Genomic DNA, 25,152 nt, shown 5'->3' on the forward strand with positions numbered 1-25,152 from the left:
ATTATTATCATAAGAATGCTAAAAAAATATTTATTATATTTTGATTTGAGATACAAATTTGATGCTTTAATTTTATTGATTTGAGAAATGTCCTTATTTTATGAATAAAAATGTATTTGTCCTTTTCTAATTATATTCATGGAATTTCTCAAAGATCTTAAATACAAAATAGATATCTTTTCATGGTATTATTTGACTAACATCTTTGTATGAATACAGGACAATGGGACAGTATGGAGGAGTACATGTGTCTAATACCTAGGACAACATATGATGGGGCTTTCTATAGGGCTGTGTTTGCTTTACACTCAGAGAATTACCAGCTAGCACAACAGGTTAGTTATGATACTAGCATTTATTTTCTCAAAAAATCTTAACAACAAAAAATACTTGGAAATCATGAACTTTTCATTATAACTTAAGATTTTTGTGAAAATTGCAGCAGGAAATTTACACTACTAGTATGGATGTGTTTGCTTTACCAGTAAGATGAAAAGAAAAGAAAAAAAAATTAAAATACCGCTTTCTAATGTCAAACAAAATAATCACACAAATCTCATACAAACCTTTGCTCTATAAAAAGAATTTGGTCCTGTGGACATTAATTATAATAAATGCACACATTAAATTCTGCATTTGCAGTACAAATGTACTTAGCAAATAGTGACAAACTGAAATTAGAATTTGTTATGGCCACATTTGACACATTGACAATAAAAAATATTGCAAGATTTTTTAATTGATTTCAAGTTCTTACTGTATTGAGTGCTGTTACAGAAAAAAACAAAGGTCTCCATTCTTATTTTTGTGTACCACCACAAGATTTTAATTATTTTTTTCTGTAAACCTTACTATAGAAAAATACAAATAATAAAAAGACCCACATCAATGTAAATCTAATTTAGTGGAGTTATGACCCTTGGGTATTTTTTTCTTGAAAAGCAGTGATAGGAATGTTGCTAGCAAATATTTAATGATTTTGATGTTCATTTTGTTTTATTTCCATCAATAATTTAAGCCTTTGCATTGAATTATGAATTTGCAGTACTTCATAAGTACCATATTTTCTCATGTTTTTAGAAGCTTTTCTTTATTACATTTCAGTGTATAGATAAAGCAAGGGATATTTTAGACACAGAATTAACAGCTATGGTTGGAGAAAGTTATAACAGAGCATATGGAGTAAGTAACAGCCTTATTCAAGTTTATAACAAGTTGGCACATTTATCAAAAAATATTGTGTTTGTTGATTTTTGCACTATTTATAATTGCACAGAACCTATGCCAATAAATGGAAAAAACAAGTGGTGATAACTGGACTATTCCTGTAAGACTCAAACTCTTTGATTCAGAAAGGTATCTCTGAAAAACGGAAATGAATGAATTGATGAAATAAAAAAAATAGAAATAGAGGAAAATTGCTCTAAGAAGGGTGTAATATACGTACCTTTTCTGTGGATTCATTTATATTTCTGAGGACCAATTTTCATGGATTAAGGAAAATTTGTTTTTTGGTGGATAATTGATTTCATGGTTTTTACAAAATTCTGCATACAAGCCTATAGAAATTTTGTACTTCATTTGAACATTTAAATTTTTGGTTCACCTGTACTCACAAAATCCACGAAAATTAGTATCCCACAAAAAATAATGAATCCACAATACTTACACTCATGACACAGCTTTCTAGTTTGAGTATATGAATTGAATGACTGATTTGCAGGCTATGGTTAATGTGCAGATGTTATCTGAATTAGAAGAGGTCATCCAGTACAAGTTGATGCCAGACAGAAGGGAAGCTATTAAAAACATGTGGTGGGACAGGTTACAGGTAAATATTTATATCAATTTAGTAATTTATATAAAATCTGTTCGGAGGTCATAGACTTTTTAAAGGAAAACTTGTTTGGTTTTCAATCATTTCATATGCAAAGAACAAAAGTGAAAGGTGTACTTGTTTTCTCTTATTTCTGTGCTTTGTGTTATTGATTTTATATTAGATGTTTTTTGTTCAATTTTTACAAGTTGTTTTTATGCTGTGCTGTTACACCACTTTCCCAGTGTTCTCCTTTGAATTTTTTCTCATTTTTCCTGTCGAGGCCTTTTGTAGCTGACTATACAGCAGGGCTTCCAAAATTATTTTTAGCCAGCCAGACATTTTATATATTATCCCGATTTTAATCCCTTAAGACTAAATAAACAAAAGGCAATTATGGTAATCAGTTGCCGCTTTGGCCTTCACAATGATTGATATTTTAAAAAAAACGATATTAAACTTTCTTTGATTGAAATTCGAAGTTCTGACGTAAACTGTTAAATTGGCAGTGCATCATCCGAAGTGTGCAACATCAGCGTACTTATATCTGCCTTAGACTCTTTATTTGTGCAAAATAACGTTGTCAAAAACTTTACTTTCGTTTTTAAATCTGAATCCGGATGTTATCTTGACAATGGTAAAACATGGACCAGAGGAGGATAAGTAAATTCCGTGTACGTTTGCAAAGCATGAATGAGTGTATGTAGCTCATTCTACGTTATTTCTTCAAGAAAATATTCGAAATAAACGTGAGATAAAGGTATCAATGACAATTTAAGCATTTTTTAAAGAAATTAGGATGCATAATTAAATTTTACACCTGCGCACATGCACATGCGCACATGTGTACTAGTTCAAACAGAGACATGTCTCTGGTTCAAACAACGTGGTTATGACGATTTTTCATTTTCACCTCTTTAATTTTTTCATCAAATCTTATTTGTAAATGTATTTCTAATAATTTAAATCTTTTTGACTAAATTAATTAGATGCAAACCGGTGAAATGTAAGAAAATAACTTTGAATAGACCGATCAATGTCCGGTTCAAAATAGTTTACCTGGCACCTGAACAGGTAAATTTCAGCTGTTCGACAACTAATTAGCCTTGATTAAAATGAGAAGGTATTAAAGTAGGGGTTAGTTTGATAGTACTTAATGATCATGTCACTTTTATGACCGGAAATGTGTGGCTGTTAAAGGCAAAAGGTTGGGTCAAAAAGATCGCGAATTATGTTAAAATGAACGTCTCTAAAGAAAGCCTTGAAAAATAAAAAGTAGATGACCGTTTCGTGCTTTGCCCAGCCGGACTTTTACCGGACATTATACAAATGTCCGGAATATATGACCGTTTTGGAAGCCTTGCTATACAGTATGATTTTTCTCATTGATGAAGTCCATACAGTGATCTGTAATTGTTGACACTTTGTCATTTAAACTCTGGTGGATAATTATCTAATTGGCAATCATACTTTTTTTATTGACTTTTGAAGTATTAAACTCTTTATATTTATAGTTTCTAACTTTGAATGAAAGAATTTTTACTATAATCTAGTTTTTCAGACTAATGGATCAGATTCTTGAAAAACTAGATGCCCTGTTTCAGTGATAACATTTTCAATAGTTATTTTAGCCCCTCATAAAGAATTGATGCAAAATAGAAACTTGTTATAATAGTTACCGAGCACAAACAATCATAGTCTCAGAACATGAATTTGCCTCCTATTTACACATCTTACTAGTAACTCTTATCAAAACTTATGATATTGTTTTCCTATTTACAGGGATGTCAGAGACTTGTAGAAGACTGGCAGAAAATCATACAAGTTAGATCATTAGTGGTGGCGCCACTTGAGGACAAGAAAACATGGCTGAAATACAGCAGTTTATGTAGAAAGAGTGGACGTCTTGTGAGTTCTTGTTGAATATATTGGGTGGGAGGATCCATAAACCTACTAATTAAAAATTCTCCCCTAAATTAATGTAATACTATCAATAATGCAAAAAAATGTGGCAGGACAGATGAAATATTCTATTACTTTATTGATTAATGGCAGATTATTGTCAGTTGTCAAAGATCTGCAATGATAAATGCATACATTTTGGATCAACTATTTATATTTTACCTGAATAAAAAAAAATATGCTGGTTACAAATTCATTTAAAAACAGGAATTGCCAAAATATTGCATAGCACAATAGACCACATCATCATTGACATCAACCAGATCTTTCAAGAAAATCACATACAAAACAAAAACAACAACAAACAATACATAGTCCAGATAGCCTGACTTGGTGCATTTTATTAAGGGTATAACATTAAATGTATGTGCAACACAGTCAATTTCATGGAATGATAAATAAAACATAATTAGAATTGACTCTTGAAGAGTGTGAAATATAATAGGAAACCATTATAATTATACATTTTATTTCCACACATTTTACAGGCTTTATCCCACAAGACACTAGTGATGTTATTAGGAACTGATCCAACTAAAAATACAGATCAACCAGTGCCAACAGTTAGTCCTGAAGTCACATTTACTTACATGAAACACATGTGGAGAAATAATCAGAAGGTAGGTTATGATTGTACCCCATAGAACATATTCCAACAGTTAGTCCTGAAGTCACATTTACTTACATGAAACACATGTGGAGAAATTATCAAAAGGTAGGCACAAAGCGGAAGGACTGTTGTCCTGACGTCAGGATTGAGATTTTTTTTTTTGCGTGAATTGAGGATTTACACTTTTTCAGGACTTGGGAATTTATAATCAAATTTGTTGCAGTAAAGTCTATTTTGCCACTGACAAGTGATCAGTTTTGTTTTTGAACAACACTTTTATCAATTCTGTTATGAACTCCCAAAAACATATTCTTACTTTTATTAGTTAGCTGTTACTGTTTGTGATATGGAAGAAAGCTACTGATCTTTATATTCTTTTGAGAAATAGTTTTGTGTGAAAAAAAATTCACAATGTTTAAAATATGAGTGTACTAATATAAGCGTAATTTCTTTTTATGGTTATGCCTTTAATGTTTTTAAGTTGGCAACATTGTTCTAAAGACTTAAGAAAGTTTGTAGATGTTTTTAATAAATGGGATATGATTATGACAATAGAGAAGTAAACACAATAGTTTGATGAGTGTCACATAGTTCAGTCACATGGTTCAGTCACACTCCTACATAACTTTAAATGATTATAAGAAATGAAGTAATGTGAATTCATTTATTTTCTTTCATTGATTGATGAAAAATTGTATATTTGTGGATGTTTAATTTTGTGGATTTGCAAAAGTTTGCTTACAATGCTATTGAAAACTTATACTATGTTGAACGTTTAAATTGATGATTTACCTTTTACCAAGAAATACAGAGTAACTGGTATCCCACAAATAGAAATGAATCCACAGTAGTAAAAATATTGATTTATTTATTTTTAGAACGAGGCCTACAATAAGCTACAGTATTTTGTTGAACATTCATTACAAACAAAAGCTTTACAGTTGATATCACCAGAAGACTCACAACCAAGACAGGAACTAAATAAACTCTTGGCAAGGTAATAGAATTCTCATATAGTATTCAGTGCTTATCATACAGTAGTAGTTTTTGGGTAAAGGTTGCTTAACCAAAATGCTATTGTTACTGGTTTGATAGCAATATTTTCCAGGTCCCATCTCTACCTTTAAGAGCTCGAACAGCATAGTACAGTGAGGTGCACATTCTTAAGATTCTAGGCTTTTTCTAGCCATGTCAATATCAATATATTGACAAATCAAGCTGGGTCAAACATGTTTGTGAGCACTCAACCGTCCCCTACCAGGGACAGTGGTGTAACAGCACAACATAAGAACAAACTGTAAAAATCTGTTGCAATTGGTTTAACTCACAAGATCGGTACAAAGCACAAAAACAAATAACATAAAAACAATAGTCACAAAGCACTGATATAAGAGTACTCGCACAGTTACTGAAAGCTATGTTCACATTGCATAATAAAAGCAATCTTCACCCTTTAGTTCTCACAAACACTTTGTGTCTTGTATGAAAAGTGCCTACTGTAAAACAGCAACAAGATCCTTCTTGATATTTGTCCTATGTGAAGATGCTTTTCAACTAGAGATATTGTGAGAAAAATGAATTTTATGTTACTGTATAATTTACACCACTGTAAGTCAATTTGAATACTTAATTAAAACATTGCACAAGTTTCAGAGAAATTATATATTTTTATTGTAGATGTTTCCTTAAACTTGGTGATTGGGCAGAAAGTTTGATGGGTATTAATGAGAAGTCTATTCCACAAGTACTGGACTGTTATTATAGGGCTACTGAACATGATAAGGACTGGTATAAGGTATGATATAATTATACCCCATGCAATTTTTGCATCAGGTATAATGTTTTTGAGTCTGTCCATCTGTTCTTCAGTCCTGTTCTTGTCATCGCAACTCCTCTGAAACCACATAACTGAATTTCATGAAACTTTATAGATAATAAGGATATATTATGTAGATGTGCATATCAACAGGAAATTATGATTCAATTTTTTTTCTAAGAGTTATGCCCCTTTGCACTTATGTGGGGACATGGGGTATGTGAGTGTGCTCACAAAGGTTCTTTAATAGATTTATATTTTTATTAGATTGGTTGAGACTTATAGATTATAGATGTTTTTTCAAACGAGGGTGTTTCCCAGCTACAATCTCATGTAAGGACGACATCCCTGAGATAAGATGTAGCCGTGACATCCTCGAGTTTGAAAGGTTATTAGTCTGTTTATAACTATTTTCCTAGGCAACGTCAATGACATATACACATGACGTCATACATTCTCCTTCTTCTCAACTGAAGAAAAGAAAAACAGATATCACTCAAAAAGCGTGATACGGAAAATTATCACAAACAAAAACATCAAAGCAATAGCAATAAATGTGAATATCAATTAAAACATGGATTGAGAATTTTAAGCAATAAAAACAAGGTGCAAGAATATAAAACTGACTTGAGTAATTATGAAAATAATGTAACAATGTAAAATTAAGGGAGACAAATTTATATATATTTTTCCTTGTTTCTGAATCCATATATTTCTGTTGTATATATTTGTCATTTGTGCACTTTTGAAGAATAATTTTTTTTTTTCACTAAGTTAATATTTTAATTTCTTGATGATTTTTAACAGAGTTCTTTTTAATTTTACAGGCCTGGCATGCTTGGGCTTTAATGAATTATGAAGCAGTATTGTTTTATAAACAAATGAACCAGTCAGAAGAAGGTGCACCTCAAACACCAGCAGAAATTGGTGCTGCCAGCAAGTTTGAACTGTCACCAAGACCAGAGTCTGTAAGTATTTAATGGCATACTTGGTACACAGCAGGAATCAATAGAAATTTTAAGGTGTTTAATAGAAAAGGTAACAAAAGAAACTGAGCAAAATGACAATGATACAGAAATAGGGAAACCTTAATTTTGGCAAATGTCCAGCAAATGAACTTCTTAGAATTATTGGTTTTAAATGTTATGTTTACAAAGTATTTTGATTTGATGAAAGTTGAATTAAGATCTGATGTGAAAAAGTATATAAAAAAAGGGATGAACTGGCAAAAATTTTACTTTGAAAATAAAATGATAGAAAACTTGTTCTTGTAAGAACTTGTTATTTCTTTGATTTTATCATTTTATGCATGTTTTTTTTTACAGAATACAGCAAAGATGCATAAATATTGTGTTCCATCAGTCCAAGGTTTCTTTAGATCTATAGCTTTATCACAACAGAATAGCTTACAGGATACACTTAGGTAAGTATAAATGATTATGTTTTGAGAATACAGTGTCAGCTTTTCTTTCAACACAAATCCCTATAGAATTAGAAAAAATCAAGAACTCCTTTATACTGTGGAAGATATTGTCAAAATCATTTTCAAAAGAAGACTGTATCAGGCGTTACAAAAAATTCTTGACAATTCAGAATTTACAAATATTGTTTAACAGAATTTATAACATGGATAGGCTATTAAAGCTGTTGACTTAATATTTCATAATTAATATTATTTTTAGGTTTTGATGTTTAATTTTTTTTTTTGCTTTATGAGCACAAACCTACTTTACATATCTAGACAATTTGATATAAAAAACTGCACTGTGCAACTACAAAAAATTGTATGTGTCATTATTTGTCTGTTTAGTCCTGCCACATTCAATATGTCCTTTCCCAAGTCAGTAGCCAGTAATTCAGTAGTAGTGGTATTAATATTGATTCACTCATGGGGTCTTTGCATCTAAATAAACACATTTATTCTAAAACCAGTTGTTGGCATGATACGGGTTATGTTCTCATATATTTTATGATGGTAGGATACTAAACCCCTAACGGGAGGGATTGTACTTGATTTTCATATGTTGAAGACATAATCTTTCAATCAGTTTAATTGAGGTCTGGAGCTGGCATGTCAGTAACTGCTAGTAGTCCTTTGTTAATTTATGTATCATTGTCATTTTGATTAGTTTCTTTTGTTACCTATTCTGACATCGGACTCAGACTTCTTTTAAACTGAGTTTTACTCTGCGTATTGCTATGTGTTTCTTTAGTCTACATTGGCTAGAGGTATAGCGGGAGGGTTGAGATCTCACAAAACATGTTTAACCCCACCACATTTTTGCGCCTGTCCCAAGTCAGGGCAATGCAGTTTCCATTTGACAACTTTAGAATTTTGTTGCATGTTTATTTTAGATTATTGACGTTATGGTTTGACTATGGTCAATGGATGGAGGTGTATGAAGCTCTTGTTGAAGGACTGAAGACCATTCAGATAGATAATTGGCTACAGGTAACTTTGAAATAGGACGGATTATAAACAGAGTGTAATATATTATACTAAAGTATGGGTAGATTTGATGATTTGTTAATATAAACAAAAAAGTATTTTTTGTGTTGTTGTATATTTTCTTTATTTAAAAGTTTATAACTATCTTTAGCATGAAGAACAACAAAAGAAGTGTTATCACCTTTCAGTAAAGAGTTAAATTCAGAAACAGAATGACTGAAATTTACTTCTTTTGATTTTACAAGTTCAGGTACAAATTCTTTAGTTAACTAAAACATCAAAAGAAAATCCCCCCTCCCCCAAAATATATTTTTTTTATTAATTTTTTTTTTTTTTGTATTTATTTAATAGGTTATTCCTCAGTTGATAGCCAGAATAGATACTCCAAGGAATCTGGTAGGAAGGTTGATATCACAGCTGTTGATAGATGTTGGCAAAGCTCATCCACAGGTAATATATAGAAGTAAAAAAGACAAAACTAATCTATATAAAAAAAAAAGTACACAAATTCCATATTTTAACATGTCTAGGAGTTAGAAATATTGGGCACATACAAGTACCAAATAAATATTTACTCAAGAAGTGTCTTTCATATAGCCAGACATCTATGTTTATTCTTATTAATGATTTAGGGGATATAGTTGAACCACAAATTTATTTGTCAACAGAATACAAATTTCCTATATGGTTTTGAGCAGAATTTGTTTAAACCACAAAGTCCACTAAAATACAATTTTCCTAAATCCTTGAAAAAGTAATACCTAAATAAATAGTAACAGTATATATTTCTATATATATATACAAGTCTAAATTGAAAACAACCTTCAAACCTATGATTGCATTGGATAAAAACTGCAATTTTTGTACGTGTGCATGCAAAACAAATTTCTTGGTAGAGGGGTCTAAATACAGCACAAACAACATTTTCCAAAAGACCAAAAAGTGAAAAAGTATATTTTAACAAAACGCATTTTACTAGCAGGTCAAACAACAGATGTTCTTAAACCCTGCTGACTGCCATGGCGATTGCCTTATAAACAGATCACCAGATGTAACAAAATGGATCTTAATTATTAATTAATACCAAACAGAAAACAATAAACTTGTGGAAAAGATGGTATACCGCAAACATAAGGTGCAAAAATTGGTACACCATATCCAGATTTCGACAATTAATGTCTCTTCAGTGATGTTAGGAATCGAAATAGTATTTGGAAGGCCATATAATTTACCTCAATTTAGGATTGACTCTTGAATTTTGAAGAGTCGAAATAGGATGAACGGATTATATAAACCCGAAGGCAAATATAATACAAGCCCAAACAAAAAAATATAAACAAGTCTAGTTTGAAAACAACGTTCAAACCTATGATTGCATTGAATAAAAACCATAATTTTTATATGTGTGCATGCAAAACAAATTTCTTGGTAGAGGGGTCTAAATACATCACAAACAACATTTTCCAAAAGACCAAAAAAGTGAAAAAGTATATTTTAAAAAAATGCATTTGACTAGCAGGTTGAACAACAGATGTTCTTAAACCTTGCTGACTGTCATGGCAATTGCCAAATAAACGGATCACCAGATGTAACAAAATGGATCTTAATTATTAATTTAATACCAAACAAAAAACAATAAACTTGCGGAAAAGACAGTATACCGCAAACATAAGGTGCAAAAATTGGTACACCATATCCAGATTTCGACAATTAATGTCTCTTCAGTGATGTTAGGAATATATATATATATATATATATATTTGCAAAAACATAATTAGTTTATTTGCAAATGTATTACTCATGAAATGAGGGCACTTGGGTTGATGAAGTAATGAGATTATCCAGAGAAAACCACAGACTTTCAGGAATAATCTCAATCTTGAGTTTGTGCTGAACATATTCCGTCATTGAAAATAACTGCAATTAGATTTGTACAAACAGTTCCTAGTGACAAGGTTGTATCATTAAATATTATATTGGTTGTTAAGATTGAATTTTATTATACTTGTATAACCACAAGGTGAAACTAAGGATTTATATTCATTCTTTCACAACTATTCATTGTAGGCCTTGATCTACCCATTGACAGTAGCATCTAAATCTAACGTTACAGCTCGACAAGTGTCGGCTAATAAAGTATTAAAGAGTATGAGAGAACATAGTAATACACTGGTACAACAGGCCATGTTGGTTAGTATAAATTTCATGTTTTTCCACCTCCTTTTAGGAGATGGTATGTAGGAACCAGTGTGTTTGTCTCCCAAACCAAAGTCTATAAATCCATCCATAAGTCCTTTTGTTAAAAATAGACGAACAAATTGAAAAATGTGAGACTCTGGTGCATACATTAGAACCTCTCATTTACACCATGATAAGATAGCTGTAATGATATTTAGTGATTGGTTTTGATAGTGGATGTGTTAAGAAAAAACTCATCAAGGATACCAAGGCTTATAGTTTATTTCACCTGACACACGTTTAATCTACATAAGACTTATCAGTGTTGCTCCTTTCAAAATTTGGAAGCCCAAAATCAAACACGAAGTTGAAGATCATATAAATAATGCATTCCAGGTATTTTAGAAACCTAACGCAATTTGCATTTTAGCAGTTGATTTATTTAGATAGATCCTCAATAACTTGGTTGGCAATCTTTCAACAGACTTTTGAAATCCTCAAAAATTTGGTTGGCAATCTTTCAACAGACTTTTGAAATAAAAGATATATATATCAGTAAAACTTAGATAAAAATAGATAGACTGTAAACCAGATAACTTTTGTGAGCAATTAATTTTTTGCAACATTTGCAAGTAGAAAAATAATGCAAATATAAATCTTGTTGAATATGAAAAACTTGGGTTTTCCTTTATATAGATAGACCAAGAAAATAAGAAAATCTTGAAAATAATTCTTCCCCAAAGTCTATGGAAAGTGTTAAATGCAAAATAAAGTATCTGTGAAAATAATTTTGTGTACATTAATCATCAGTGTCAAATTTATTTGAAATGATATGAATTATTTACTACATGGTACTACAAAGTTTGCAATTAAATAGACATCTTATAATGGAATAAAACTGTTGGACTTAATCAATAACATATAGTGCCATATTATCTTATCAAATCTTAAGGTAGATTCATGGTATACCGCCATCTTGGATTGTACAATCGCCGTACAAAATCGGTCTAGTTATTTGCCCAAATCTGCAAATTTGGAGACAGATTTGCAATTTAATGCTTAGACTGTTTATTTATATAAAGAACACTTGGTTATTTATTGTATAATTTAAAACATTTAAACAAATATCATTTTTTGTTTCTTTTTAGAATCATTTTTTTAAATGAGCCATTTCAGGGGAAATAACTCTTTTAGTAAACAATTTATACTGCACTAATAGGGAAATTTTTAATTTTTACTTGTAGCAAGAAAACAAGTTCGGTGACACCATTTTTTCTTTTTATTTTCTTAAAACATATTATAAAACCTATCTTCTCACAATTTATTTCAAAATTCTATCTCATAGAATTTTTCTTATGCACACAAATGTGTTTTTTCATGAACAATCTAACCAAATTTAGGCAATTTTCAACGACTCATAGCTTGAAAAATAGCACGGTGACCCATACTTTTTATTATATTTTTGAAAAAAGCATACTAAAATCTTCATTTTGACAAATTATAATAAAATTCTGTCTCAAAAAATATATACTTATGATCTACCTTAATATGTTTGCAACATTGGCGAAAGCTATTTAATGAGAGGGAATGATCAGTTAAACTTCAGTATACTTGTTACCTCAATTTCATTTAGCGACACAGGTCCAGAGCCGGTATTAGTCTTGTTCAAGTTAGACCCTATTTAGTCTTAAATGAAACTTATCATAATGAAACTTTTTGCTATCTTAGGTGAGTGAGGAGTTGATAAGAGTAGCTATACTTTGGCATGAGCTCTGGCACGAGGGGCTAGAGGAAGCTTCCAGACTTTATTTTGGGGAGAGAGATGTGAAGGGAATGTTTAACACATTAGAGCCTCTACATGCTATGATGGAGAGAGGACCACAAACACTGAAGGAAACTTCTTTTAACCAGGTTTGTAGAACTTTTATTTCAGGTTAGTTATATTGTTGATTGTGTTTATGAATATGTAAATTTCTGTGAAATGCAATCCAGCCCTTACAGCCATAAAAAATTAGAGAACAATTATTATACTCAGACTCAAAAATCAATCAATCCAAATACTGGTTTGTTGTCTTGAGCACACATTGTGTACTCCGAGTACAGAATAAAGTGTTATGACCAAAAGGCCAGAGGTCAGGAAAAGATACTTATATTTCATACTATTATGAAAAACAGGTCTTGCGGTCATAAAACTTTTGAGCACGATTATCGTACTCAGACTAGGAAATCAACCAATCAAATTATTGGATTTGGTGTTTCGAGCACAAATTTTGTACTCCGAGTACTGAGTAAAGTTTTATGACCGAGGGCCCAGATATCACCCATTTTCATTTTTATTTTCATTTACACTTTCAGCATAAGAATACCAAAATAGATTCTATGTACTATAAAAATAAGAAGATGTAGTATGATTGCCAATGAGACAACTCTCCACCAGAGACCAAATGACATAGAAATAAAACAACTATGGGTCACTGTATGGCCTTCAACAATGAGCAAAACCAATACCACATAGTCCTGTATATAAGACAACGCTTCTAAGGTAAAAGGAACTTGAAAATTTGATATTGATATAAAAAATAGATATGTCAGGTAAGAATAATGGATTATTACACCTTTGCAATATTGTATTTCAGGCTTATGGTAGAGATTTGATGGAGGCTCAGGACTGGTGTAAAAAGTACCAGAGATCAGGAAATGTCAAAGATCTAACACAAGCTTGGGACTTGTATTATCATGTGTTCAGAAGGATATCTAAACAGTTACCACAGGTTTGAATTGTACTTTTGATATAGTTAGAAATACCGCAAATTTTGAAAGTTTTATCTTTTCACTGCCGTAACATAGAGCAAGGGACATACAAATACTGGGCGTCTGTCCATCTGATGTTGTAGCATTTTCACTCATACATTTCTTGTCAGATTTTTGAAATGTATATAAAAGAAATTTTTATAGTAGCATTGTCTTAGCCGAGTTCTAAAATTAGGGCTCATCTTAATGTAAGATACAAACATTCTATCAGTTAAAAGTATGGTTGAGGTGGCATTGATGTTTGAAAGATGTAATACACACTTGGTGGCATTGATGTTTGAAAGATGAAAGACACACTTGGTGGCATTGATATTTGAAAGATGTAAGTCACACTTGGCGGCATTGATGTTTAAAAGATGTAAGACAAAACTTGGTGGCATTGATGTTTTTGAAACATGTGTGTCTTCAGCCAATTTTTGTCAAGTTTTGAATAGGATACAAATTAAATGTAAGTGAAAGGCACTTATAAACATGAGGAGATTTAGCAAATTATGCAAATACTGTAAGTTCAGAAATTATTGCGTGCATTTATTATTACGGTTTTTGAAGAATGGACATAAATGCGAGATTAATTATTGCGATTTCAGAAAAATCTGCATACAGATATATGTATCATATATAAGAACGTAAGTATACTTTCCCAGTCGCATTATTCTCATTAATAAAAATCTCGCAATAATTTCTGAAATTTACAGTATGCAAAATGTACTGCATCTCATTCACTCATGTCTATAAATTTTTTACAAAGTTCATTCAAGTTTTCAGTGTAGGTGAAGCATTCAGGGGAAGTAACTCTTTGATTAAATTTCATATGTTTTGTTTTTCTTTCAGTTGACCTCTCTAGAGTTACAGTATGTTTCCCCTAAACTTCTGAGATGTCAAGATTTAGAACTGGCTGTACCTGGAACATATGATCCAAATCAACCAATCGTAAAGATAAGGAAAGTTCAAAGTTCATTACAGGTTATCACATCCAAACAGAGACCAAGGAAACTCAGCATATTTGGTATGTTATTTTTTTTGTAAAACTTAATATACAAGTAAATAGTCCTTTATGTAAACAGAGAAATATTTTTTTTTAAAAATGTTGTCTGAATAGCTGCTTGTTTTTCATATGATGAATCAGGATTATCCAATTGTAGACTAGGGTGAAATTTACAATGCATGTTCAATTATTACAGAAATGGGCTTCAGTATATATGTGATTCGTTTCAAGAGAAAATAAAATTGAGCCTTCTGTACCATCTTCTGTTACATATCAGTACAGTTCTTTGGAGAGACATGGTTTCAAATGTAAATTCAGAATATTTTAAATCATTTGTATTATAATAGATTATCCAATAGCTAAATCAAATTCACAGTACAAGTTTGAAAGCAATGTCATACTGTTAAATTTTGGTTCTATTTATCAAAAAATTGGTAACAGAATATTAAAAACTGATTGCACTGTACCATTATTGTCAAATGTCAATAGAGTTTCTAATGGTATGATGATATCTACTTAGTTCGAATAAATTAAATGTTGAAAGTTAAATTCATTATTTTAACTTTAAATTGGCCAATAAATTTTGAGTTCTTTATATAACAGGTAGCAATGGTCAGGAATACATGTTTTTACTAAAGGGACATGAAGATTTAAGACAGGATGAGAGAGTGATGCAGCTGTTTGGATTGGTTAATTCTCTACTATTACAGAATACTGAAACTTTCCGCAGAAATCTTACGTAAGATGTTTTTCATATTAAGAGTATTAACAAGCAGTATATGTTGCCATCAAAAGCAAACCTTTGAAGTATTTGGTAGATTTTATCAGCAGTTAATCACAGGACAACATACATTGTTGTTCAAAGAAATGACTAAAAGGAGGGAAAAGTTTAAGTACCGGTAGTCATTTGTTTGTGGTGATTTAATTCTGACAGTTAATACCTATGGCAATTCTTATGCCTTGAAATTGTCTTGAAATTGCCTTGAAATTGTGGTCATATAAACTTGAAACTTAGCACACATGAACTTCTGAAAATATATGCCAAGTTAGGGTTTCCACCCAGACATCACAGTTCACTGAACATGGACATGGAATTGTAAGTGAAAGCTGGGCATGGTGTCCTATTGATACATATTCTTGTCACACCTGTCAATAAAAAAGAGCAGCTGGGAATATTGCGGATGCATACCATGATTCAACATGTCAGATTTAAATCCGCAAGATTGAAATAAATATTTCTTTATTATATATCTGCATAAATTGATTCATGTATCAATAAAGTAAAATTGTCCTTCATAAATCTGTAGATATATTGTATAAATTTATAAATGAAATATTAATTTATGGGTTTTGTTGTTTCAATTACATAATCATTTTTCTGTCAAAACACTGAATTTTCTACATTAATTCTGAGAAAAATTCAAATTACATACAAATTATCTTCTTTCCCTGTACTTCTATTTTAATATTTTTACAGAATACAGAGATTTTCTGTGATTCCATTATCTACAAACTCTGGTCTGATTGGCTGGGTACCTCATTGTGACACACTTCATTCACTGATCAGAGACTACAGAGAGAAGAAGAAAATTCTACTTAATATCGAACACAGGCTTATGTTGAGGGTAAAATTTGTTTTGTAGTGTTTATATTAAAAACAAAATTTTGGCAGTAGAAATCAAGATATATATTGTATACGGAGTAGTGAAAACATGACTTCTTAGATTTTTAAGTCGTCTTTGGAGGGAGAAAAAAAAAGGGAAACAAACTATAATTCAAAAGATCAATTTGACAAGCCATAAATATTGACAATTACTTGTAAAAAAATTTCTTTTCTTTATTTATGTAAATTTGTAATTCTTACAGATGGCCCCAGATTATGATCATTTGACCTTGATGCAAAAAGTGGAAGTGTTTGAGCATGCATTGGAACACACACAAGGGGATGATCTGGCTAAGATACTGTGGTACAAAAGTCCTAGTTCTGAGGTTTGTATTCAACCCATTTTATAAGATGATAAATATTTGACACTGGCTTTGTGATTTATAGTTTACAGAAATTCACATCAGGTTGTACTATCAAAAGGTACATACTTTTGTGTATTGAGGAACAATTGTATTTTTATGGATATTTGATTTTTGGTTTTGCAAAAGTCTGCATACAAGCCTATAGAAAACTTGTATTTCATTAAATATCTAAATCTGTAGTTAACATATACCCACGAAATCCATGAAAATTGATATCCCGTGAATAATAATGAATCCACAGTAGCTAAATAAAGTACATTTTAATTTTTATGTTAATTTTGGAAATTATTTCGAAGTCATTAGATGAAGTTATTTAAAACAGAAAAATTTTGTTTGGTGTTATTTTATCATCTGCTTTTCAGATCTTTTTAAGGAAATAAAACTTTACAAAATATGTTCTTACATGTATATGTTCAATTTCAAATTCTAGCTAGAATACCCTAGTCTTTCAACTTCTCCATTTTGAATACATATAAAACATTACTGCATGTAAAATGAGGGAAAAAGGGTTGTTGCTCTGCAACATATTGTAGTCATTTTTACATGATATCCAAAGATATGTTTCCTTATAAATAGTTGAAATAGAATTGCTGTAAATATTTTCCATGTACGGTAACAATTAAACTCTAAAACTGTTAGCCAGAATCCATTGTTTTGGTCTCCATTCTACCTACGTTTAAATATTTGCTTTGGGATATGAGACCTTGTTGATCCTTGATCAAAAAACGAATTTAAGATAAAGAATTTTAGCTAAAAAATGCATCAGGAACTATTTTATGACATCAATACACTATTTCATGCATTTTAAAACAGCATATACCAGCAAAACTTTCAGTCTCAGCTGAAATATGGCTGTATTAGATATAAGACTATATCTCTCTTTCATTTGAACACATTTATGATTTCCAGGTTTGGTTTGATAGAAGAACAAATTACACCAGATCACTAGCTGTTATGTCAATGGTTGGTTATGTTCTAGGTCTTGGAGACAGGTAAGCTAATTACAAAAAAAGTAGGAGCCTGTATGTAATTTACAAAAGTGTCAGAAAAATGGATGCAGCAACATTTGTACAATTGTATTTTTACAATAAGGGCCTTCAGCCTGTTCTTGATTTTGAACTAAAAAAACTATATGAAACATCAAAAGCTACTCATAACCAATAAGGATGTCTACAGCATTCAAACAGATAAAAACCATTTTCAAAGATTTTCAAATAGATTCCTTAGATCTGCAATGAATTTTGTGGAAATGTGTCAATTTTGCATTATAACCTAGTCAGATGATATAGTAGTTTCTATATTATTGAATACTTTAGTTTGTCTAAATTGAGGGATAATGCTACAGAACTTAAACGTTTTATGGACTTACCATTTTTAAACAGACTTATCATAAAATATAATGATGCCTTTATGGTGATATTTTTGTCATTTTTGTCGAGCCTTCGACTTTTGTCCAAAAAGCGAGACATAGCGATCCTACATTCCGTCGGCGTTGGCGGCGGCGTCCACAAATATTCACTCTGTGGTTAAAGTTTTTGAAATTTTGATAGTTTTCTTAAACTATCCTGGATTTCTACCAAACTTGGACAGAAGCTTGTTTATGATCATAAGATAATATCCAAAAGTAAATTTTGTAAAAAAAAAATTCCATTTTTTGCGCATTTTCCTATAAATGGACTTAGTTTTTCTGCCAGGAAACATTACATTCACCCTGTGGTTAAAGTTTTTGAAATTTTAATAACTTTCTTAAACTATCCTGGATTTCTACCAAACTTGGAAAGAAGCTTGTTTATGATCATTAGATAGTATCCAGAAGTAAATTTTGTAAAAAAAAAATCATTTTTTAGTATTTTACTTATAAATGGACTTAGTTTTTCTGCCAGTTAACATTACATTCACGCTGTGGTTAAAGTTTTTAAAATTTTAACAACTTTCTTAAACTACCTTGCATTTGTACCAAACTTGGACAGAAGCTTGTTTATGATTAAAAGCTAGTATCTAGAAGGAAATTTTGTTAAAATTTTGTTCCATTTTTTCCTTATTTTACTTATAAATAGACTTAGTTTTTCTTCCAGTTAACATTACATACAGTCTGCAGTTTAAGTTTTTAAAACATTTATTAGATTCATGAACTCTCCCGGATTTTTACCAAACTTGGACAGAAGCTACTTACAATCAAAAGATAGTATAGAGAGGAATATTTTTATTAATTTTTTTCCTCATTTTTTGTTGAGCCTGCGATTAACAGCAAAAGTAGGTGAGACACTGGGTTCCGCGGAACCCTTTCGAATTTTATATTGTAGGCTTCTACCTCACTGACATTTCTGTTTACATGTTTACAATTTTTAGAAAGTTTTCATGTTCTCAATGGAAACATTTCCATCTTTTGTTTCAGACATCCATCTAACCTGATGTTGGACAGAATGAGTGGTAAAATCATCCATATTGATTTTGGAGATTGTTTTGAGGTTGCCATGGTGAGGGAGAAGTTTCCAGAAAAGATACCATTCAGACTTACTAGAATGTTGATAAGTGCCATGGAGGTAAATTGTTTATTATTTTTTTAAATGTTCTCGATTTTTAGTGCAATTAATGTTTTGAAAAGAATTTTATATATTTCGGGCAATAACATTCTTATAATTATTTCACATCATAGTTACATACTAACTGATATACCTAGTGATCTAAAACCTACATTTTGGCTAGAAGGAAAAATATTGATAATTTACTTTATAGTGTTCAGTCAGTAATTTAAAAAAAATATCATATTCTAGGAAAATTGTCATTTAGTTATTTTTAAAGGCAGTGCTTTAATGCCTTTCTAGTTGCCGTGTTAATATTTCTTTCCGCGATATCCAACTTATCTACGTGGGGGGTCATTTAGCTCCAAGTAGATCCGGAAAATGTTGATTCTCTCCTCTTCTTATTGTGGTATAAAATGTTTTTTGTCTCATTTCATTTACATTGGGAAATAGAGAAACGATCATTGTGTTTTGTTAGTTTTAAAAACTTTTGATATATTTGTATTTTACATTATAAGCAGTCAACCGATTGACAAAATAGAATTATTTGAATTCCGTGTGGAAAGAGGTCGGGTTAATTTAGAGTGTTATCTGCAATCTAGATGTTTATAAATCATTTCAGTCGTTGATATAATAATTAAAGGTCGACTGAACATGAATTATATTATACAATTTAAAGCGCATTTCTGTTTATGCACGCGAACCCGTCTAACATTATTGTTATTTCGCAGTTATATAAAGTAGCAAATTATCGTTCCTGAATAGGTGGCGCCGTGGTAGCCGATCCTGTACTTCAACTTCCGGTTTCTGCACTGTGCAACTATTACAGTTGCATTTTTAATAAACGATGCCAAGTACATGTTGTTGTGTACCTGGATGTCATTTAAGAGGAGGACATGCATTTCCAAATGACTTAAAAAGAAGGAAAAGTTGGATCAACGCCATGGCCCATACGCAGATTGGACGAGAACACGATGAAATCGTGGAGTCCATCTCAATCAGCTGTTGTTTGCAAGGCACATTTTACTGAAAAAGACTACGTGCAGGAAACTATTCATGGTAAAACTCTATTTTCTTTTTAAAATATATAGTTATATATGTAATCGCCATGCGAATAACCAAAGTCAGTTTACAACCGCAATTATCGTTTTAGAATAAAAGGGGGTGGTTAATTCAAGACGTCATAATTTTTTGGATTACGATTCAATGTGATCTGTTTGAGATTTTTTGGTGCTTGCTACAATTATAATGATTTCTTACAAGAGGTATATCATACTGAGAATTATTTTAGCAGTAATTATGCTTATGTAGTAATGACAGGAATGCATAAGCTATGCCTCATAGACTTTCTTGAAAAATATCAATGACAATGTTAACAGGAACAAAACAATGACATGCTCTCATCTATATTATAGTTATTTAGGTACAAACAATGTATGTTTGTTGCATACGTCTCTCATTGTTTGTCCTTTGGATTTACATAACATACATTTTGATGTACATTGAATCAGGCTAACATAGTTTTATCCAGATTGTAATGAATAAATCTAGTTAATATTTTGCCTGGTTACGAGTACAAAGGAATTATAGTTATCTCGTACCATTGTAACTCGTACCAATGTCAACTCGTACCACTAAACAAAAACTCGTTCCAATGCAAACTCGTACCACTGCTAACTCGTACCACGGTAAATTCATACCATTGTAAACTCGTACCAACTTATTTAAATGCATTCAAATGGTGTTTAATGATGAATATATACTTTAATTTCACTCAATACCTCTTAAGTCTGTAAAATGTATATAATTTGAAATTACAATAACCAATTTGTAGCTAATTTTCCTTGTCTAATTGGATAGAGAAAACCGTGGCAGATTGGCTTTGTTGTCTCCCTTGAATAGACTCTTTTTTAAACTTTTACTGACAACTATTTGATTTAATTTTTAATCATTCCAAATCAGTAACATTGAATAGATTTGGGTATTTTTCTATTGTTTCTAAAAGGAATTTTATTTAATGAAAGAATTTATTGATTGTGTTTTAAAGGTTTAAAATTGTTTATGACCAACAGTTAGAAATTTATTTTTATACAGTATTCAGCACATTTCAGCAGAATATGACCATGCTTATATGATTATACAAGTTGATTAGTTAAAGATAAAAATAAACAAGTTGATTAGTTAATAATCAACCAATAATCACACAATCAAAGGAATTTAATATATTTATTAGCATGGTAATTAAGAAATTACATTTGTATTTTTGTCTAAGTTTTCATTAAAATCTGGTATAACTTTCAAAGATATTTTAATTTTTTTGTATAAAGCTTAAAAAAAAAATAATCATAAAACATTCGTATTTTTGTCTAAGTTTTCATTAAAATCTAGTATAAAATTCAAGTAATTCAACTTTTTTTATTTAGTTTACCAAAAAAAAAATCATAAAACTTTCGTATTTTTTAATATATTTTTAATGGTACGAGTTTGCAGTGGTACGAGTTCTGATTGGTACGACTTCCCAGTGGTACGAGTTTACGTTGGTACGAGTTTACGTGGTACGAGTTTACAATGGTACGAGTTAACTTGCTTCTGTACAAAGTATGCATTGCTAATGGAAGTTCATTTAATTATCAAACAACTAATGTTTTATAACCTTTTTCAGGGCACAAACCCACCATACAGAGACTTAAGTCTACTGCCAATCCCAGCCTATTTTCCTGGACCAAGCAAGAGACTGAATCGTCCGCATAAAGAAAAATCAGGGCAGTTTCCTGTGAAAACAAAAGAACTAAACTTGATGAATATTGTCATAATTGTAGTAGAAATCTAGAGGAAAGTTTTGATTGTAAAGTTGGTTTTCCTGAAGAAGTAATTCATACTGCAGACAGGATTTATGACTGTCCACCACCAACTGCCGAGCTAATGTTGAGCTTCACAGATGGAATTACGCAAACACCATCAATGCCTATATTTTCAGCAGAGAATTTTGAAATGAAGACACGTGACACAGCCATGCATTTTTATACCGGTTTAGAGTTGTATACTAAATTTTTATTTGTTTTGACCACACTTGGTCCAACAGCACATTGTTTGAGATACATATATTTTCAAATTGATAGGGTGTCATTTGAAAATCAGTTTTTTTATGACTTTGATGAAATTGATGCATTATACAACCAACTTTGAACTGTCTAGATTCTAGATTGAAACTAGTGTTAAGAATATTGTGTAAACATGGATTGTTTTTATGTCTAAACAGTGGCGTGAGGCTAACACTTGGCCATTTAGTGGTTTAGTCAGGTATTTTTCGCCATCCAACTTAGAATTAAAGTTTCCTACAACTTGGATTATTATTGACAGCACAGAATATTCCGTGATAAAACCTAAAGCTCCTAGAGCTCACGCAACCTTTTCATCATATAAAAACAGAAACACTGAAAATATTTGTATGTTCGACACCTGGTGGTTTAGTCAACTATGTCTCTAATGCATATGTTGGTTGTACCAGTGACTGTGAAATAATTGAAAGATGTAGAATAGTTCAATTATGTGATCCAGGTGACAGTGTGATGGCAGACAAAGGTTTAAATGTGCAAGATTTGTTTGCTCACTTTTTTCAAAAAAAGAAACAGAATTAGTTCCAAAACTCTTATACGGGATAGAAAAGTCTCCAATTAACACGTGCACATACATGTAAAGCTAATTATTGGACTTGGCAAAACATACAAAATTCTAATAAATCCTATGAATGGAACTGAAACAAAACTTTCATCTGAAATAACATTTAGTTGTTTTATGTTGTGTAATTTTAGAACTTGTATTGTGCCAAAGGATGCATAAATAAAAGTGACGCAATGAAGTTTGTTCTGATATATATATATAAATATTATTTACAATTACATGCACATGTAAATTGTAATGCATATAAAAATAAGGAGATGTGGTATGATATTCAGTGAGTTTATCGAACCAAAGTGCATAAGAAATGGGTTAAGCAGTTACAGGTGTTACTGTCACCATACAATCTCCAATAATTAGAAAAACTTGTACCGTGTAAAAAATTTCAGAGATCTTACAACTAAGTTTTGTTGTCTCACCTTGACTTTGGTGAATTGTTTATATCTGTTGATGTAAATATAAAAAAGAAGATGTGGTATGATTGCCAATGAGACAACTCTCCACAAGAGACCAAATGACACAGAAATTAACAGCTATAGGTCACAGTACGGCCTTCAACAATGCACATACCGCACAGTGAGCTATAAAAGGCCCCGAAATGACAATGTAAAACAATTCAAACAAGAAAACTAATGGCCTAATTTATGTACAAAAAATGAACGAATAACAAATATGCAACACATAAACAAACGACAACCACTGAATTACAGGCTCCTGACTTGGGACAGGCATGTACATACAGAATGTGGCGGGGTTAAACATGTTTGCGGGATCCCAACCCACCCCCTAACCTGGGACAGTGGTGTAACAGTACAATATAAGAGCGAACTATAAAAATCAGTTGAAAGAGGCTTAACTCATCAGATGGATAAATACAAATACAAGTGGACGTGGCCGGGTAGTTGTACATCCAAACAACAAAAAGACACTAAGTACAGATCTGAGAGTACTCGCATTTACTGACAGCTAGTTCAAAGCCACAAACAACTGATAAAAAATCTTGCATCTAAGACTAAATTATCAATCCGTAAGCTCCCTTTAGAATTTTATAAATTTTAGATTTTACATTTCTGAGTTATGGGGTTTTATTCATTAAAAAGGGGGGGGATTTTCCAGTTTTTGGACAACAACTCAAAAATGCTTTAAGCAGTTCGCATGAAACTTTGGTGAATTATTTATAGCTATTGATGTAATCTCCCTATTGATTTTCATAAATTTCAAATATGACATTGAGAAGAAATTGAACTTTATTTGTTTAAGTCTGGCAACAGATTTATTAAGTATTGCGCAACAGCACAGTGTATTGCATAACAGCAAGAAATCTTTAATTGAATATAAATTCAATTCATATAACCGATTTCAAGTTCTTTGACTACATTTATTCAGAAACTATAATATGTCAAATATTTAATTACAATCCAAATTCAGACCTGTATCAAGCTTGAATATTGTGTCCATTTTTGCCCCAACTGTTCAGGGTTGGACCTCTGTGGGTGTATCCAGCTGCGCTCAGCGAATCAGTTTATTACTTAATTAAGAACTCCTTTTTGTCGAGCCTGCGACTTTTGTCGCAGAAAGCTCGACATAGGGATAGTGATCCGGCGGCGGCGTTAGCTAACTTCTTAAAAGCTTTATATTTTAGAAGGTGGAAGGTCTGGATGCCTCATGTTACGAAGTTTCCGTCAGTCACATGTCCAATGTCCTTGACCTCATTTTCATGGTTCAGTGACTACTTGAAAAAAAAGTTAAGATTTTTTGTAATGTTGAATTCTCTCTTATTATAAGTAATAGGATAACTATATTTGGTATGTGCATACCTTGCAAGGTCCTCATGCCCGTCAGACAGTTTTCACTTGACCTCGACCTCATTTCATGGATCAGTGAACAAGGTTAAGTTTTGGTGGTCAAGTCCATATCTCAGATACTATAAGCAATAGGTCTAGTATATTCGGTGTATGGAAGGACTGTAAGGTGTACATGTCCAACTAGCAGGTGTCATCTGATCTTGACCTCATTTTCATGGTTCAGTGGTTATAGTTAAGTTTTTGTGTTTTGGTCTGTTTTTCTTATACTGTATGCAATAGGTCTACTATATTTGGTGTATGGAATGATTGTAAGGTGTACATGTCTAGCCTGCAGGTTTCATCTGACCTTGACCTCATTTTCACGGTTCAGTGGTCAAAGTTAAGTTTTTGAGTTTTGTCTTTTTTTCTAATACTATATGCAATAGTTCAACTATATTTGGTGTATGGAAATATTTTATGATCTATATGTCAGTCACGCAGGTTTTTTTTTAC

At 31.4% G+C, this 25,152-nt stretch overlaps 1 protein-coding gene across 2 annotated transcripts in view; it reads left to right on the forward strand.

The window, feature by feature from the left end:
- Nucleotides 1-25,152, forward strand: part of LOC127720100 (serine/threonine-protein kinase mTOR-like) — an 87,462-nt gene that overhangs the window by 56,370 nt on the left and 5,940 nt on the right. For both annotated transcript variants that reach the window (XM_052226503.1, XM_052226504.1), the window contains 20 exons: nt 220-335; nt 1,105-1,182; nt 1,724-1,831; nt 3,599-3,724; nt 4,267-4,398; nt 5,267-5,385; nt 6,066-6,183; nt 7,032-7,172; nt 7,530-7,627; nt 8,560-8,656; nt 9,005-9,103; nt 10,721-10,843; nt 12,560-12,742; nt 13,468-13,602; nt 14,474-14,648; nt 15,231-15,366; nt 16,105-16,252; nt 16,494-16,616; nt 17,565-17,647; nt 19,051-19,198. In XM_052226503.1, the coding sequence (XP_052082463.1) occupies nt 220-335; nt 1,105-1,182; nt 1,724-1,831; nt 3,599-3,724; nt 4,267-4,398; nt 5,267-5,385; nt 6,066-6,183; nt 7,032-7,172; nt 7,530-7,627; nt 8,560-8,656; nt 9,005-9,103; nt 10,721-10,843; nt 12,560-12,742; nt 13,468-13,602; nt 14,474-14,648; nt 15,231-15,366; nt 16,105-16,252; nt 16,494-16,616; nt 17,565-17,647; nt 19,051-19,198 (2,486 nt within the window). The remainder of the gene's footprint in view (nt 1-219; nt 336-1,104; nt 1,183-1,723; nt 1,832-3,598; nt 3,725-4,266; nt 4,399-5,266; nt 5,386-6,065; nt 6,184-7,031; nt 7,173-7,529; nt 7,628-8,559; nt 8,657-9,004; nt 9,104-10,720; nt 10,844-12,559; nt 12,743-13,467; nt 13,603-14,473; nt 14,649-15,230; nt 15,367-16,104; nt 16,253-16,493; nt 16,617-17,564; nt 17,648-19,050; nt 19,199-25,152) is intronic.

This window comes from Mytilus californianus, unplaced genomic scaffold, assembly GCF_021869535.1.
Source record: "Mytilus californianus isolate M0D057914Y unplaced genomic scaffold, xbMytCali1.0.p SCAF_11, whole genome shotgun sequence".
Taxonomy (NCBI): Eukaryota; Metazoa; Mollusca; class Bivalvia; order Mytilida; family Mytilidae; genus Mytilus; species Mytilus californianus.